This window comes from Camellia sinensis, chromosome 2 (genome assembly GCF_055761805.1).
Source record: "Camellia sinensis isolate YWXY chromosome 2, ASM5576180v1, whole genome shotgun sequence".
Taxonomy (NCBI): domain Eukaryota; kingdom Viridiplantae; phylum Streptophyta; class Magnoliopsida; order Ericales; family Theaceae; genus Camellia; species Camellia sinensis.
Window position 1 is genome coordinate 56,891,225 of NC_138962.1, and position 14,860 is coordinate 56,906,084.

Here is a 14,860-nt window from a genome sequence, read left to right on the forward strand (position 1 = left end):
GTTCTTACAATGGGATCCCATCCCAGACCAGTTTGTGCCTGCAATCGCTTGAGGGTTTGGTAATCAGCTTTCAGTCGCTGATATTTTTGTCTTACCTATTTTGGTGTGTATCAAAACCCATACAAATTTTGCAACGTAGTTGCAAAATGAGTCCAATGCCTAACTGTCCACACAGTACTACAACCTGTTGTTTGATTTTTTTGTACCTCGTCTTTCAACATGTTTATTAGCTTTATTTCTATTCTGAAACTCTACATTTCTATGTCCTGATTGTCTTCAAAATTGTTGCCATCCATCTAACAACAAACAATTTATATCTAAACTAATCTGAATTAGATATTAAAAAATAAAAATACAAGAATCATCTCCAATTATGTTTTCCGTAGGAAAAAAAGTGCATCAATTGAAGTTGTTAACAGTGTTGGGAAAATAAGATAGAAAAAGAAAAAACAGGATATTACTAGGGAAAAAATATATAAATTGAAGTGTTAACAGTGTTGGAAAAAATAGATATGACAAGAAAAATAATATTGCATGCAAAAAGTTTATGCGAGAAGTAGAAAATAAGCTGGAATAACCAAAAGAAGACTAAAAGAAGAAAAGAAGCATCAAAGGGGTAATACCGATCGACCAAGAGAAGAGGGGGATGGGCCAGTGGTCGACCGACCGGAAGTCCGGTAGGACGATCGGCCAGTTGTCCTAGCGGTTGACCGGTTTCACGCATAACAATAGTTCTCATTCTCAGCTATTACGTACCAGATCAAGTGAAGGATTGAACGATATACGACTAACAGATCCATTTAAGGATATACGTACCAGAGCAGTAGGAGTGGAATAGTTGTCACCGGTGACAGAGTGGGTACAGAGTGGGTGGATGTGCGCTTCTTTGTTATACGTCTGATTGGAGAATACGCTTCACAAATTTAGCCTGACACATATAAATTGAGAATGAATTTGGGGATGTTTGAGGAAATCAGTGAGTTATAATTTAAAATTTGAAAGAAATTTGTGATGTAGTTGGCCTCGGTCTTGTCGTTGTTTCGTTACTTGGAGAGTGAATCTTCCACAACGCACAAACTGCAACTTACTTGATTTGTGGGAGCTGGTAAATGCACTTTTATGGGTGGAGAGGGGTTTCACAGACATACTTTAGAATTGAAGGTCTCAATTCACAGAACAACACGACCCATGAAAAATATTAAACTGTCGTGAAGTTTAGCTTTTAATTTCTTTGAGGTGAAGCTTTTCAGAAGTTCAGTTTTAAATTTCTTTCACGTGAACCTTTTCAGAAATGGAGAATATCGAAGACATAGAGATGTATTGTTGGAAGCTTTTTATAGTGGAGAAACGAATGAAGAAATCTGCCAAACGAGAAGTGGAGATGTATTTTGAATTGTATGATGGAATTACAATTTGAAAATTGTATTCAAACATGAAGCGTAAATGTATGGGTGGAAATATAGTTTGAGAATGCATCCAAACACAGCCTTATACTCCCATCCTATTTAGTGAGGAACCTTGTGAGAGTTTCAATATCTCATACTAATTTTCTTGATTTTTTTAATTTTAAACAATTAAGAAAATCTCCATTAGTTAAATTTTTATTTGAAAATCTCATATCGAAAAAAGAAAGAAAAAGTGAATTGTTTAAGTTGGAATAGAGTTCTTTTTCTAATAATTAGGCCTCATTTGGCAAGTGGCTTTATTAGTCAGAAAGTCAAAAAGTCACTAAAAAATCAAAAAGTCAACAACTTATACCAAAAAATCAAATATTCCATTTTCTTTCTACTTTTTGCATAGCTTTTCGTAAAAAATCAAAAATTCATTCCAAGCATACTAGTTTTTTTACATCATATTTTAGCCAAAAAGTCAAAAAGTTACTAAAAAAACATGTTCCCAAACGAGGCGCCTTAATGTTATTATTATTATTATAATAAAAGGTTTCGAAATTTGGAGGTCGTCACCCATCTCCCCCAATTGGGTCCATCTTGCTTGCATGACTACAATTAATTATATTTTTAAAATAATATTTTGCTCCAAATGCAATGATGCAAGTTAATTCTACGATTATGACCACATGAATGACAATGTAACAAGGCACGTGTCAGATGAAAAGAGGTCAATTGATTGACTTTGATTTATTTTCAATTTTTATCTATCTCTATATATAAGGAAAATGCACTTTTTGGTGAGAAACCTTTTAGTAGCTCCAAACCCTCATTCTAATTTTCTTAATTTTCTTAATTTTAAATAATTACTTTTATTTGATAATTCCACACAAGAAAAAAAAGGAAAAAATGAGTTGTTTTACTCATATAAAGAGAATCTTATACTCTCATTTCATTTAGTGAGGAGCCTTGTGAGAGTTTCAATATCTCATACTAATTTTCTTGATTTTCTTAATTTTAAACAATTAATAAAATCTTCATTAGCTAATTTTTATTGAAAATCTCACATCGAAAAAAGAAATAGAAAGTAAATTGTTTAGGTTGGAATAGAGTGAATTGCTTATGTTGAGATAGTTTAGGTTAGAAGCATTTATCATAGTTTAGGTTAATGATTCACTAAATTGTACGGTGAAAATATGCCTCTCTAATAAAAGGCCAATTTATATAATTTAAAGGTTTTTTTAAAAATAATTAATGTTATTATTATTATAATAAAAGGGTTTCGAAATTTGGAGGCCGTCACTTATCTCCCCCAATTGAGTCCATTTTGCTTGCATGACTACAATTAATTATATTTGTAAAATAATATTTTGCTCCAAATGCAACTATGCAAGTTAATTCCACAATTATGACCACATGGATGACAATATAACAAGTCACATGTTGGAGATGAAAAGATGTCTATTGATTGACTTTGATTTATTTTCAGTTTTTATTAGCAACATTCTGAAGAAATTAAAGTTCGATTTACTTTGAGCGAGACTATCATTTATAATCACATAATTTTATTATATTTAATTTTTGAAAATAAATAATATATATAATTTTATAAATAGATCATATATTTTTATTAAAGATAAATATATTGAAATCACATGAATATGACTTTAGAATGAATTTGATATATTTTTTTTTAATATGCATATGAGTTTACAAAATGATCGAGTATGACAAGTTCACTAACCTAAATTGTGCCTCTCTAATTTCCGTTGACTAGCTTTCTTTTACCTCTTATTTTACAATCCTACATCGAAAAAATAAAGAAAAAAAAGTGATTTATTTCACTTACATAAAGTGAATCTTATGCTCTCATTTATATATGCAAAAATAGATTTTTAGTGAGGAGCCCTATGATCTGTAACGCCCCCAATTTCTAGCCCAGATGATAATACCACAATCAAGGCTCTTTCAAGGAAAATCGAATATAAATCTCCAAACTTACATTACATGATGCAATAGTTCTTCATACAATAATATATTAATCCAACAACAAGTAAATAAACAAATAAATACCCTCAAGGGTTTACAAGTTTCCAAGACTTAAGCCCGGTTACACATAACGGTTATTCAAACCCACATAAATATAGCCCTTGGCTTACAAAACAGAGTCACGCAAGATGAGAGCATTGTACTCCCAACACACACACTTCCACACCTTCAGTTAGGTGGAATCACCACATCTTTTCTTGCACAAAAATCCTGTAGGGTGAGCATAAAGCCTAGTAGGAAATTCTTAATAAAGTATATACATTTTGTACAAGTCTCGTGAGATAGAATGCTTATGCCATGCCTTGCCTTTTTGAAAGTAAAACACACATTTATCTTTTGAAAACCGTCATGTTTAATGATGTCATGCAATTTCAACTGCTCAACATTTATCAAATTTTATTCAAGAGGCGGTAAATACAACTTCGTAAATCCCTAGGTCGGTGTCTGTAAGTAGACTATTCAAGTACTACCAATTTGTCATTTTTACCGGTATTAACCAAAAAGCTCGACACCTCTAATCTGTCATTTTTACTAGTATTAACTGGAAGGCTCGACACCTATAATCTACATCACCTTTCAAGACTTACTATCGTATTTACCCCCAAAACCATTTCATGAAAACTTGTTACTCAACATTCTTTTTTCAATGCAAGGTTTTCAAATCAAATTTCAAAGCTATTCATTATCAAATGAATTGATATGCCAATGCAATTTCACAAGATGAATAAATACTTTTATTTCAATTCATCCGAGGGATAACATAATTCCCACATTTCAAACATTTCCAACAACTTAGTCATTTCAAGACTATATCAACACTTTTAAACAACAATTTCCAAAACTTCAACAATTCTATTATTCCATGGAAGAACATAATTTATATGTAATAAATAAACAATTTTCAAACATAATTTATTTTGGCACACAAAATAAATGTAACAACATATTCTAAATATTTTCAACATCTTTCTTAAAAATCCCTAATTTCTAGGTTTTCTCACTAAAAACATTCATATTCAAATATTTGAGAAGATCTCACCAAAAACATCTTTCTTTCTTTCATCATCATAGTTCAAAAACCCTCAATTTCTATTTTTAAAGGAAAATGAAGTAAACACACTCTCAAAATCGCTCATCTTCTTGAATCAACAATCAATTTTTAAAAAAACTAATCAAAGGATGATTTCGAAAATTATCTAGATCTTGCAAAAACATATATATAACTCAAAGAAAATCCCTACCTCAAGTTGAAGAAGAAAATAGCTGAAACCCCTAAAATTTACAGTGTTGAAACTTGATCTCCACCGCACACAATGAAACTCTTGAGAAGTTATACAACTTTGATGAAGAAACTATAGCCAAAATCCCAATGGATTTGGAGAAATCAAAGAGAGAATATGATTCCTAGATAGAGAAGCTCTAGATCTGGATCTTGGAGAGTTTTAGAGAAACAGAGAGGATTGCAAAAAGTGATATGAAATATCACTTTCTCGAGCTGATAAAACGTGGTCCGCTCGAGCGTGGAAAGCCCGCTCGAGCGTCAGACACAAACTCCCGCTTGAGCGTGAAACCCTGCGCTCGAGCGTAAAATACGCTTCACCGGTACTTTTGCAGACAGAGACCCCGCTCGAGCGCCCGAATTTCAGCTTGAGCGTAAAGCAAAATTTCAGAAGCCCGCTCGAGCGTAGAAAGCCCCGCTCGAGCGGAAGAGGCAAATTCTGGGCAACTAAAAGTTTGAAAAAACAAGCAACCAACATTTTCCAAACGCATAACTACAACCCAATAACCAACAATGAGGGGAAGACAATGGAAACACGACATGAACCACCATTCAAACAATACAAACCCGGGTCTGGAACATCACAAGAGACGGGTCAAAATCGAGATCGCTACATGATCAATATCTCATACTCATTTTTTTGATTTTCTTAATTTTAAACAATTAAGAAAATCCCCATTGACTAACTTTCATTTAACTTTTATTTTACAACCTCATATAGTTTTGATTTTAAAAATAATTTTTTATGAGATTTTAAAACTCTTATAATATTTAACTTAAAAATAATTACAATCCCACATCAAGAAAAGAAAGAAAAAGTGAGTTGTTTCATTTATATAAAGTGTTACAATTCTATATCAGGAAAATAACGAAAAAGCGAGTTGTTTCACTTATATAAAATGAATCTTATAAATGAAGTTTTAAGGGATAAACCTTTTAGAAGGTCCAAACCCTTATTCTAAAATTATTGAATTTTCTTAATTTTAAACTGTTAAGAAAATTCCTATTGGCTAACTTCCATTTAACTTTTATTTTATAATTCCAAATCAGAAAAAAAAAAGAAGAAAAAACTAAATTGTTTTATTTATATAAAGTAAATCTTAGGGATACTTACGTGTAGGTTTTAATAAGTGAACTTGTAAAAAAAATGGACTTATTGTCTAGTTATTTTAAGAAAAAAATTATGCAATAAACAATGATGTATTCTAATAATATAATTATTTAAACTATGTTAGGTTAGGACTAAGCTTTCGTTTGGTCATAACTTTTTTAGTTGGCTTTTTGACTTTTTCGACTTTTTTAGTTTGAGATTTTTTTGTTCGTTTAGTATTCTTGATTGTTTTTGTTGACTTTTTAATTTTGGAAGAGTGGAATTTTTTTTTGTCCTTTTGTGATTTTTGATTTTTTGTAATTTTTTGACTTTCTTTTTTGTAATTTTTTGACTTTCTTTTGTCCTTTTGTAATTATTTAGCCCAACTCAAAAACCAAACAACTTCCAAATAAATTGTGGGTGTTTGGGAAGTAGGTTTTTTTGTAAGTTTTTTTAGTTGTAGGATATTATTGGAGAAATTTTTTTTTTGTGTTTGGAAAGATAGTTAGGTTTTTTGTGGTTAGATGTGATGTTTGTGAGAGAAAAAGTGAAATGATTATGGGACTTGATGTGATATTTTGTTTGAATTTTTTTTTTTTTGATTTTGTAACCAATTTGTCTTTTAGTGAAAAAAAATATAAAAAAAAAAACCAAAAAATCAAGTTCCCAAACACCGCCATTGTGTAGTTGGGTTCAACTCGTTTCAATTTGTAAAATTATATTTAAATCGAGTACCTTACTACCCTCATCTTGTACAATCCTCTTTAGAGCATCTCCAATGGATGGCTAAATCAGTTGTCAAAACCATAATATAGCAGCTTGGGCAATCTTGGCTTCTCCAATGGCATGCTATAACAGTTGCCAAATTTGACAACTGCCAAATCATGTGCCAAATTTGGCAGCTGCCAAATCTGCCAAGTCACCCAAAATGAAACTATTTCCTTCCTTCCCTCCTTCCCTTTCAGTTGGGATTTTCCAGAATGCTTAAAGTTTTTTTATAAAAGAAATGAAATTCACCATGTCGTTTAAAACAGAAATCTTCACAAATTAATCAGAATGAATTCCAGAATGTTTGAATTTCTGCAAATACCAAATTAATCATCTTCAATACTAAATTTCTTTTTTTTTTGATTCATTGGAAACTAATGCAAAACAAGAAACAAGTCCCAGACACAAAAACAGACAGATACTAGTCTCTCATCACACTACAACCAATCATGTCTTCAATAATCAGGGAACTAGTATTGATGTATTGAGTATCTTCAATACTAAATTTTAGCAATACCAAATTCATCTTCAAAAATTTCAGCCATAGGAACAAGAATATCAACAGATTTCAAAAATACCAACAACAATACCAAATTAATTTCAACAATATCAGCAAATCAACAGATTTCAGAAATACCAACAGATTTAAAAAATTTCAACAATATCAACAGGAATACCAACATAAATAATCTCAAATTAATTTATCCAATAATCCATTATGAGTTTTGGAAAAAAAATACCTGGATTTGAAAGCCAAATTTACACTAATTTCTTCAATATTCATTTTCTTCAGAAAGCCAAATTGAAGTACTGTGTCCATTGAGGTTGGAGAAGATGTTGAAGATGGGGGCTATGGCTTCGAAGGATAGGTGGATGAGGGGGTTTTAGGGCTTTGAGGGATAGGGATAGATGGATGATCTGGTGGTGGTTCTGGAGAAGGAGAGAGAGAGAGAGAGAGAGAGAGAGAGAGAGAGAGAGAGAGAGAGAGAGAGAGCTAGTTTCGAATGAGAAAATATGGGGTTGGATAAGAGAAGATTGATCTGAAGCTGAAGATGAGAGAGTTTCATCGATCTGAAGATGAAGATGAGAGAAAGTCTTATCGATCTGAAAATCATTGATCTGAAGATGAAGTTCATCCGAATCTCAAAGATCCGAAGACAAAAATGAAGTTTATCCGAAGCTCTCTCTCTTATCTTCACTGATCTGAAGAGAGTGATGAAGTTGATTCGAAGCTCTCTCTCTCTCTCTCTGATCTCCACTGATCTGAGAAACAAGGGGAGAGAGAAGGTGAGAACCAAGGAGAGAGAAATGAAGACGGTGCGAGTGAAGGAGATAGAGGCAACAGTGATGAAGAGAGATGAGAGGATTGAGACATAGACGGAGCAAAGTGTGCTATTTTGTTTAATGGGTAGAGACACAGAGATGAGATGATAGAGACACACAGACAGATGATTGATCTCAGCCGTTAATTAATAACAATCCAACGGCTGAGATCCAAGTGTGCTACTTTATTCATTAAAAAAAAGTAAAAGTTAAATAAAAACATAAGTGAAACATATCCACAACGGATATAAACGGTCATATTTTTATGTTAAAACGGCTATAAAAAAATGGCTCTTTTTTTTTTCCCCCTATAAATACAAAACTTTTCTCCTCTCTTTTTACTCAATTTGATTTCACAACAAACTTTCTAAATTACATTTTTATTTATATTTTCTTTACACAATCGGTATGGAAGGTTCGTCAAAAATAAAAAAGAGGAAAATCATTCACCATTACTGAAGATATGGCACTTTGTAAAGCTTGGTGTCACATTTCTGAAGACTCAATTGTTGGCAATTCATAATCTTATACTTACTTTTTGGAGAGAATTTATGAAAATTATTGCTCCCATTAGAATGATCAGTCAAGAACACAAGTTTCTATCCAATCTCGATGGGGTACAATCATGAAATGTTTTAACAAATTTCGTGGATGTTTAGCGCGAGTCGAAAATCTACACCCAACTGGGATGCCTCAAGTTGATCTAATAAGATTTCATCTGCATTTATTACATTAGTTTTTTATTTTATTTTATTTCGTCTCATATAAAAATTAAATAATTACTTAATTTAATATTTTATTGATACAGATGTTTCAAGCAAAACTTTTATATCATCAAGATGAAAAGAAACATTTTGCTTTTGAACATTGTTGGTCAATCTTGCAAAACAATATCAGGTGGCAAGATATAATTTTTACGAACACAGTGAAGTCAAAGATACATACACCGTTTTCCCCTGATTCAGCCCCCAATTCCCCTATGGATAACTGCATTTCTCTTGAAGATGACACCAGTTCAAGTGTTGGTAACAATCCAACTGTCGATGAGGGTAGTGTCTCTGCAAGGGGTCAAAGGCCTATGGGTAGGAAAGCTTTAAAAGAATTATTTCAGATAAATCAAATGGTTGAAGCTGAAGTCCAAAAAATGAGTATATAATTGGAGACATTTAACCAACACCTTGCTGAGAAGGAAAAGAAAAAAGATGAAAGAGAAGAAAAAATGATTCAAGCACTGTAGGAAATGAAAGAACTTAAGATAAGAAAAGAAGAACATGAGACAATGACTACGGACATTTCTCTTTTGGACCCTCAGACAAAAGCATATTACACAATGCGAAAAAATGAGATTTTCGCCAAGTGGTCCTCAAATGTCAACAGTCCAAATTACAATTTCCCAATGCCTCCTGATGAATAATTACGAGATAATGTATTTTTAAATTTAGCAATGTCATTTAATTTTTGATGTAATTGTTAGTCTTTATTTGAAATGTAATTTTTAATTTGTAATGAAATTTCATGTTTTTATTTTTTATTTTTTAGTATTTTCTACAAAATAATGTAATATTATTTTTTCAATGTATAATGTTGAGTAATTTGTATTATAATTTAATTTTTTCAATAAAGTATAATGCAAAAAAATAAATATATTTTTTCAAATGAAGGCAATAAAAAGATAAAATATATTAACTGACATTAAATGAAGATAATTTTATTATAATAAAAACACATTAACTGACATTAAATGACATTAACTGTCATTAAAAAGATAAAATACAAACTTAATCCTACTCTCCAGCTCGGGACCACAAGTGTTCAATTAGATCATTACGAATTGCACTATGGGCTTTAGTAGATCTAATCCTCTGACTGTTTAACATAAATTGAGCATACTCCTCATTCGGATCGCGTGACACTTGACAACGGGTATTACTGGTATCAATCTGAAGTTGTGCTGCATTGCGTTCATTTTCTAGAATATCACGCTCGTCTTCAATGATCATATTGTGCAAAATAATGCACATCTTCATGATGTAGTACATATACTCATCACTCCAACCTCTAGCTGGAACTCTGACAATATTAAATCGTGCTTGGAGCACCCCAAATGCCCTTTCGATATCTTTCCGACATGCCTCTTGCATCCTTGCAAATAGTTGTCTCTTTGCGCCTTGAGGTTGAGATATTGTTTTCATAATCGTTGCCCAACGAGGATAGATACCATCTGCAAGATAATACCCCATGGTGTACGCGTGATTATTGATGGTGTAATTGGCAGTAGGGGCACGTCCTCTAGTTAATTCAGCAAATAAAGGCGACCTATCAAGAACAGTAATATCACTTAGAGAGCCAGGCATGCCAAAAAAAGCATGTCAAATCCACAAGCCATAGGAGGCAACTGCCTCGAGTACAATTGTTGGTTTGTGGTAGTGTCCAGTGTAAGCACCGGCTTGGGTAGTTGGACATTTATCCCAACGCCAATGCATACAATCCAAACTTCCTAACATTTCAGGAAACCCGCGTTGCTCTCCCTCTTGCAATAATCTGGCGACATCTGTTTCATTTGGAGATCTTAAGTAAACGGCTTTATACGTAGCAACAATTGATCTGGTAAAAAAATTCAAGGTGGTAATTGCAGTACTTTCACCGATTCTAATGTGCTCGTCTACAGCATCAGCAGGTATGCCGTACTGCAAGATCCGAAGTGCTGCAGTCATCTTCTGTACACTGGATAATCCAGGAGCACCAGTGGCATCACGAGTTTGAATGAAGTACTCATTCACTTGTTGAATATCATGTAAGATACTAACAAACAATGACCGTCTTGTTCGAAAACGTATTCGGAAGTATTCTTCTGGATAGACAGGATTATCTGCAAAATAATCTTTATAAATTTGTTCATCGCCTTTGACCCTTTCACGATTAATGTATCGACGACCACTTCTGAAACCAACACGTATGGTTGGTTGGTTTAGGCTTAATGTTTGTATTCTTTATTGTTGCGCTGCGAATAGTTGCATCATGATGATATCATCATCAAATGATGAAGATTCATCAAAATCTCCATTGAATATGGCTGTAGTCAAATTGTTCATTGTAGGTGGATAGGTGAGTGGGTGAATATGAAAATTGTAGAAAATCTGCTGGGTGGGTACAAAAAGTTTAGAAGATATGAAAATGATGGATAAGTGAATATAAAAATTGTAGAAAACTTTGTGTTATATTTATAGAGAAAATGTGGGTGGGTGAATGATGGGTGATTGTTGGGTGGGTAGATGAATAATGGATGGTTGTTGGTGGTTGGTTGTTAGTGGGTAATTGATGATTGTTTATTTTTTACGTGTAGTTAAAAAAATTTATTAAATATGTGATGATATGTTTTTTGGTGGAATGAATTAATCAAACAATTTTTTTTTTTCCAATTTTTCATTTTTTTTATTTTTTATATTTGTCTAGTTGGGAATAATATAAATATATAATTTTTTTAACAAACAGGTAAAAAAATGTCACAAAAGACAAAAAATAAATAAAAATAAAATCACAAAAAAATATATATCCAAACAACACCTACAAACTTGGAGGGAAAGTTGGTTGAGATTTATCAAAAATAACAAATGACCATTAGAGTACCGTTGCTATAATTTGGTAAAATAAGACTATTCATTATCAAATTATAACAATAGCAATAACATTATAACAATAATGGTCTGGGTGGGTAGGGTAGGGACAATAAAGGTGCAGGAAGAGATTAAGAGTGTGAATGAGGGGCTAGCAACAAGAGTTGGTGGAAAAATTAAAATAAATGTGGTTTATTAGAGAAGTCGAGCTCAAATTATGACAAACTCCTCTGAAGTTCATCTTTTAGGCCAAGTTTGGCATAACCTAAATAATATAAAAAGTCAAAAAGTCACTATCCTATTTAAGTCACATCATCTTATTTAAATCACATCACCTCTCTAACACATCACATCAAACCCAACCCAAACCCAACCCATATAAGCCAATAAGTCAAAAAGTGCACTTTTTTAAAACATCCCAAACCAACCCTTAGTCACCCTCTATCTTCCCCGCTAAATTCCCCTCTCATATGGTTTACAGTTGTTCCTTTTATAATCAAGATGTTCTCTTCATCTAGCAATGTTCACTATGTTTGTGTCATTGAAGTGGTGTAAAACGGAAATAAAAAATAGGGGGAAAAATGAAATTATAGATTTTTTGTTTAAATTTGTTGGTTGTGTTAGAAAAATTAGAAGAAAAAACATTTGTTTAATTACATATAAAATTAATATCTATAACTAAATTAGTTTCAATTTAAATTTAATTTTCTTGATAATTGTAAAATCTAAATATAACATTTGGTGATGATTTAAAATTTGAACACTGCTATACTTACTTAAAATCTTACTAAAAACATATGTCAAAGTATCATTGGAGGGTTAAATGTTATTATTTTTTTGACAACCAATCATATTTGCCTCTTGTATTTTTAGTAAGATTGTTAGTGTATGTAAAGTTATTTTTAAAACTTTATACATCAATACATTAAGGGTCCAATTGGATATATATGAATTTCAAATCAAAAGATTTGAAATTAAGGGGTTGTTTGGGATGTCCTAAATAAGTGTATTTTTTGACTTTTCGGACTAAAAAGTTGAAGAAAAAAATATGGTTGTTTGGGTTAACTTTTTGACTTTTTATGAAAAAATATGTATTAAAAAATTGTATAAATTAATGTGTAAGGAAAAATTAGAATTGAGAGTTATGCAGCCATAATTTTTAACTTTTGGTGAATTTTTGGCCACATGCTAAACTTAGCCTAAATGGATAGAAAAACAATGAAAGAAGATGAGATATTTATATTCTAGTAAGATCCTTATAGATAAGAAGAGACATGATATCAAATATTTAGGCTAGTTTGGTTGGGTTTTTGAAATTTAATTCTATCCCTTAGTTTGAGTGTATTATTTGATTACAGTTTTAGAAAATTAATTTTATACCCATTTTTCAAAACACTTTTCAAAATATCAACTTTTTAATATCATATGTCACATCACTCAATTCAAATTATTTTTAAAATTTATAACCAAACAAATTTTTCACACCCAAATCATAATTTCAAAACTTACAAACTCAAAATACAACTCTATTCTCAAATAATAATTCTAAAAATCTACCAAACACAACCTTAGTTTTTTCTTTCTTTCAAATTCATCATGATAAAATTATTTAATTTAATCTTACAATTTATATAAATGGACCATCATATCTACATTTGAACTACTGTTCTTAAATGATTAATGTAAAATCTCTTTATTTAAATCCACATATATGTAGGACAATTTTTACTGTATTTAAATAGATTAAATTCTGTTATATACTAGACAACAACAAGAAAATAAAGAAATAAAGGAAATGAGAGAATTTGTTTGATTACAAAAATCAAACTAGAAATAAATAAATAAATAAATAAAAACAGATTTTATTTTGTTACAAAAACAAAATTAAAATATGATTTAATAAACAAATAAAACAGAATAATAAATTAAACAACTTACTTGATTAATTTCTTCTAATAAATATCTGATCAAGTCCAGTGTTTGACACTGTGTTCTTAAGACAGATTCGTCCTCTCCTCGGTACTTTCAAAATATGGATGTCTATCTCCCAGGATGAAATGATCAACTACAAACAATAGCAGCACTACAAATTGTTTGCCTAACGAACACACTAAGTGTTTATACTTTTTCTTACAAAAATTAAATGCAGCAAAATGAAGAATAAATTTGCAGAGGTGAAGTACGAAATTTCTGAATGTGTAAACATCAAATGAGGGTTGTCCTATTTATAGATGTAGTGGTGACTGCAGGTTTTGAATTAAACATGTGCAAACCTGTTTGAAAAGGTATATATGATTGGTTTTGAATTTAAACATATTTGAATCTGTTCAAAAATTCAAACAGATAAAAAATGGGAAGATCTCTGTTTGGGTGTACAGTAAAACCGGATCAGTTTATTTTTGGAATTAATTTGAATTGTGGATTTTTTTTTTCAAAAAATAAAATTCAATTCAAATGTTTTTGACCCAAAAAGAAAGGTATTGGGTCGAACAAGCCCAACCTAACCTCATACCACGCACTCGCGCTCGATCGGACGGCGGCTCGCGCGTGGTGATTTTTGAGTCCAATGGGTCTAGCCTATTTTGCCCATAACCTTCCTCTCTGAAACACTTGGGTACCCCTTGGGGCACACCCCAAGTTCCAACCCCATGCCTTATAAATCCATTCAAAACTTTCCACTAAATCAATGTGAGACAAGCCTTATTCAAACTTTTAAGAATTTTCCACTAAAACTCCATTTCCATGGAGCATGCTTTGGTTTCAATTTCCCATTCACTAGGTAATAGTTTTGAGCAACTAAATATACCACGTGAATCACAACGCGACATAGAACGCGTTATCACTTTGACTCGCGAAAATCGACGCACGGGACCCACCTAAAAAATAGACCAAACTTTAAAAAAAATTCTGTTATTAATCTAAAATTTCTAAACCATTTCTAACAATATATTCAAATGAACATTAGAACTCGATACTCACATTAGTGATACATTATTAGCATTTGGTGATATTTAAACCTCGATGCTCAAGTGTATCAACAAAATAACTACATTTGAGTCCCAACTTTATGTATCAATACATTAGTAGTATCTGAATTTATTACACGTATTTTATGTTTCTTTTAAGAGTTATCAAAAAAAAAAAAAAGTTTATTGACTAAAAACAAACTTACAAAAAAATAATATCAAAAGAAGAGGTTTGTTTGACATATTCATAGTTTTTTTTTTTAAAAAAATATTTTTTAAGAATGACTAAAATGAATTTTTTTAACAAGGAATAAATTTATCAAATGAACTAAGATTTTTTTTCTTCATTTTTTAATATTTTTTTTTTGCCAAATGAAACCTTG

At 31.5% G+C, this 14,860-nt stretch overlaps 2 protein-coding genes across 2 annotated transcripts; both read right to left on the reverse strand.

Annotated features, from left to right (window-relative positions):
• Nucleotides 1-9,681: 9,681 nt before the first annotated feature.
• Nucleotides 9,682-10,137, reverse strand: LOC114309506 (uncharacterized). The gene has a single exon (XM_028255237.2). The coding sequence runs from the start codon at nt 10,135-10,137 to the stop codon at nt 9,682-9,684; it is 456 nt and encodes a 151-aa protein (XP_028111038.2).
• Nucleotides 10,138-10,266: 129 nt separating this feature from the next.
• On the reverse strand, nt 10,267-10,989 carry LOC114309496 (uncharacterized). Its single transcript, XM_028255231.2, has 2 exons — nt 10,913-10,989; nt 10,267-10,837 (listed from the first exon to the last, which is right to left on the reverse strand). Exons 1-2 carry the CDS (start codon nt 10,987-10,989, stop codon nt 10,267-10,269), a joined length of 648 nt encoding a protein of 215 aa, XP_028111032.2.
• Between the last annotated feature and the right edge of the window lie 3,871 nt (nt 10,990-14,860).

Coding starts and splice junctions, on each gene's coding strand:
- LOC114309506 (XM_028255237.2), bottom strand. CDS start 10,137: ATGGGGTATTATCTTGCAGATGGTATCTATCCTCGTTGGGCAACGATT.
- LOC114309496 (XM_028255231.2), bottom strand. CDS start 10,989: ATGAACAATTTGACTACAGCCATATTCAATGGAGATTTTGATGAATCT. Junction 10,838..10,912: donor GATGATGATATCATCATGAT/GCAACTATTCGC, acceptor TGTTGGTTTCAG/AAGTGGTCGTCGATACATTA.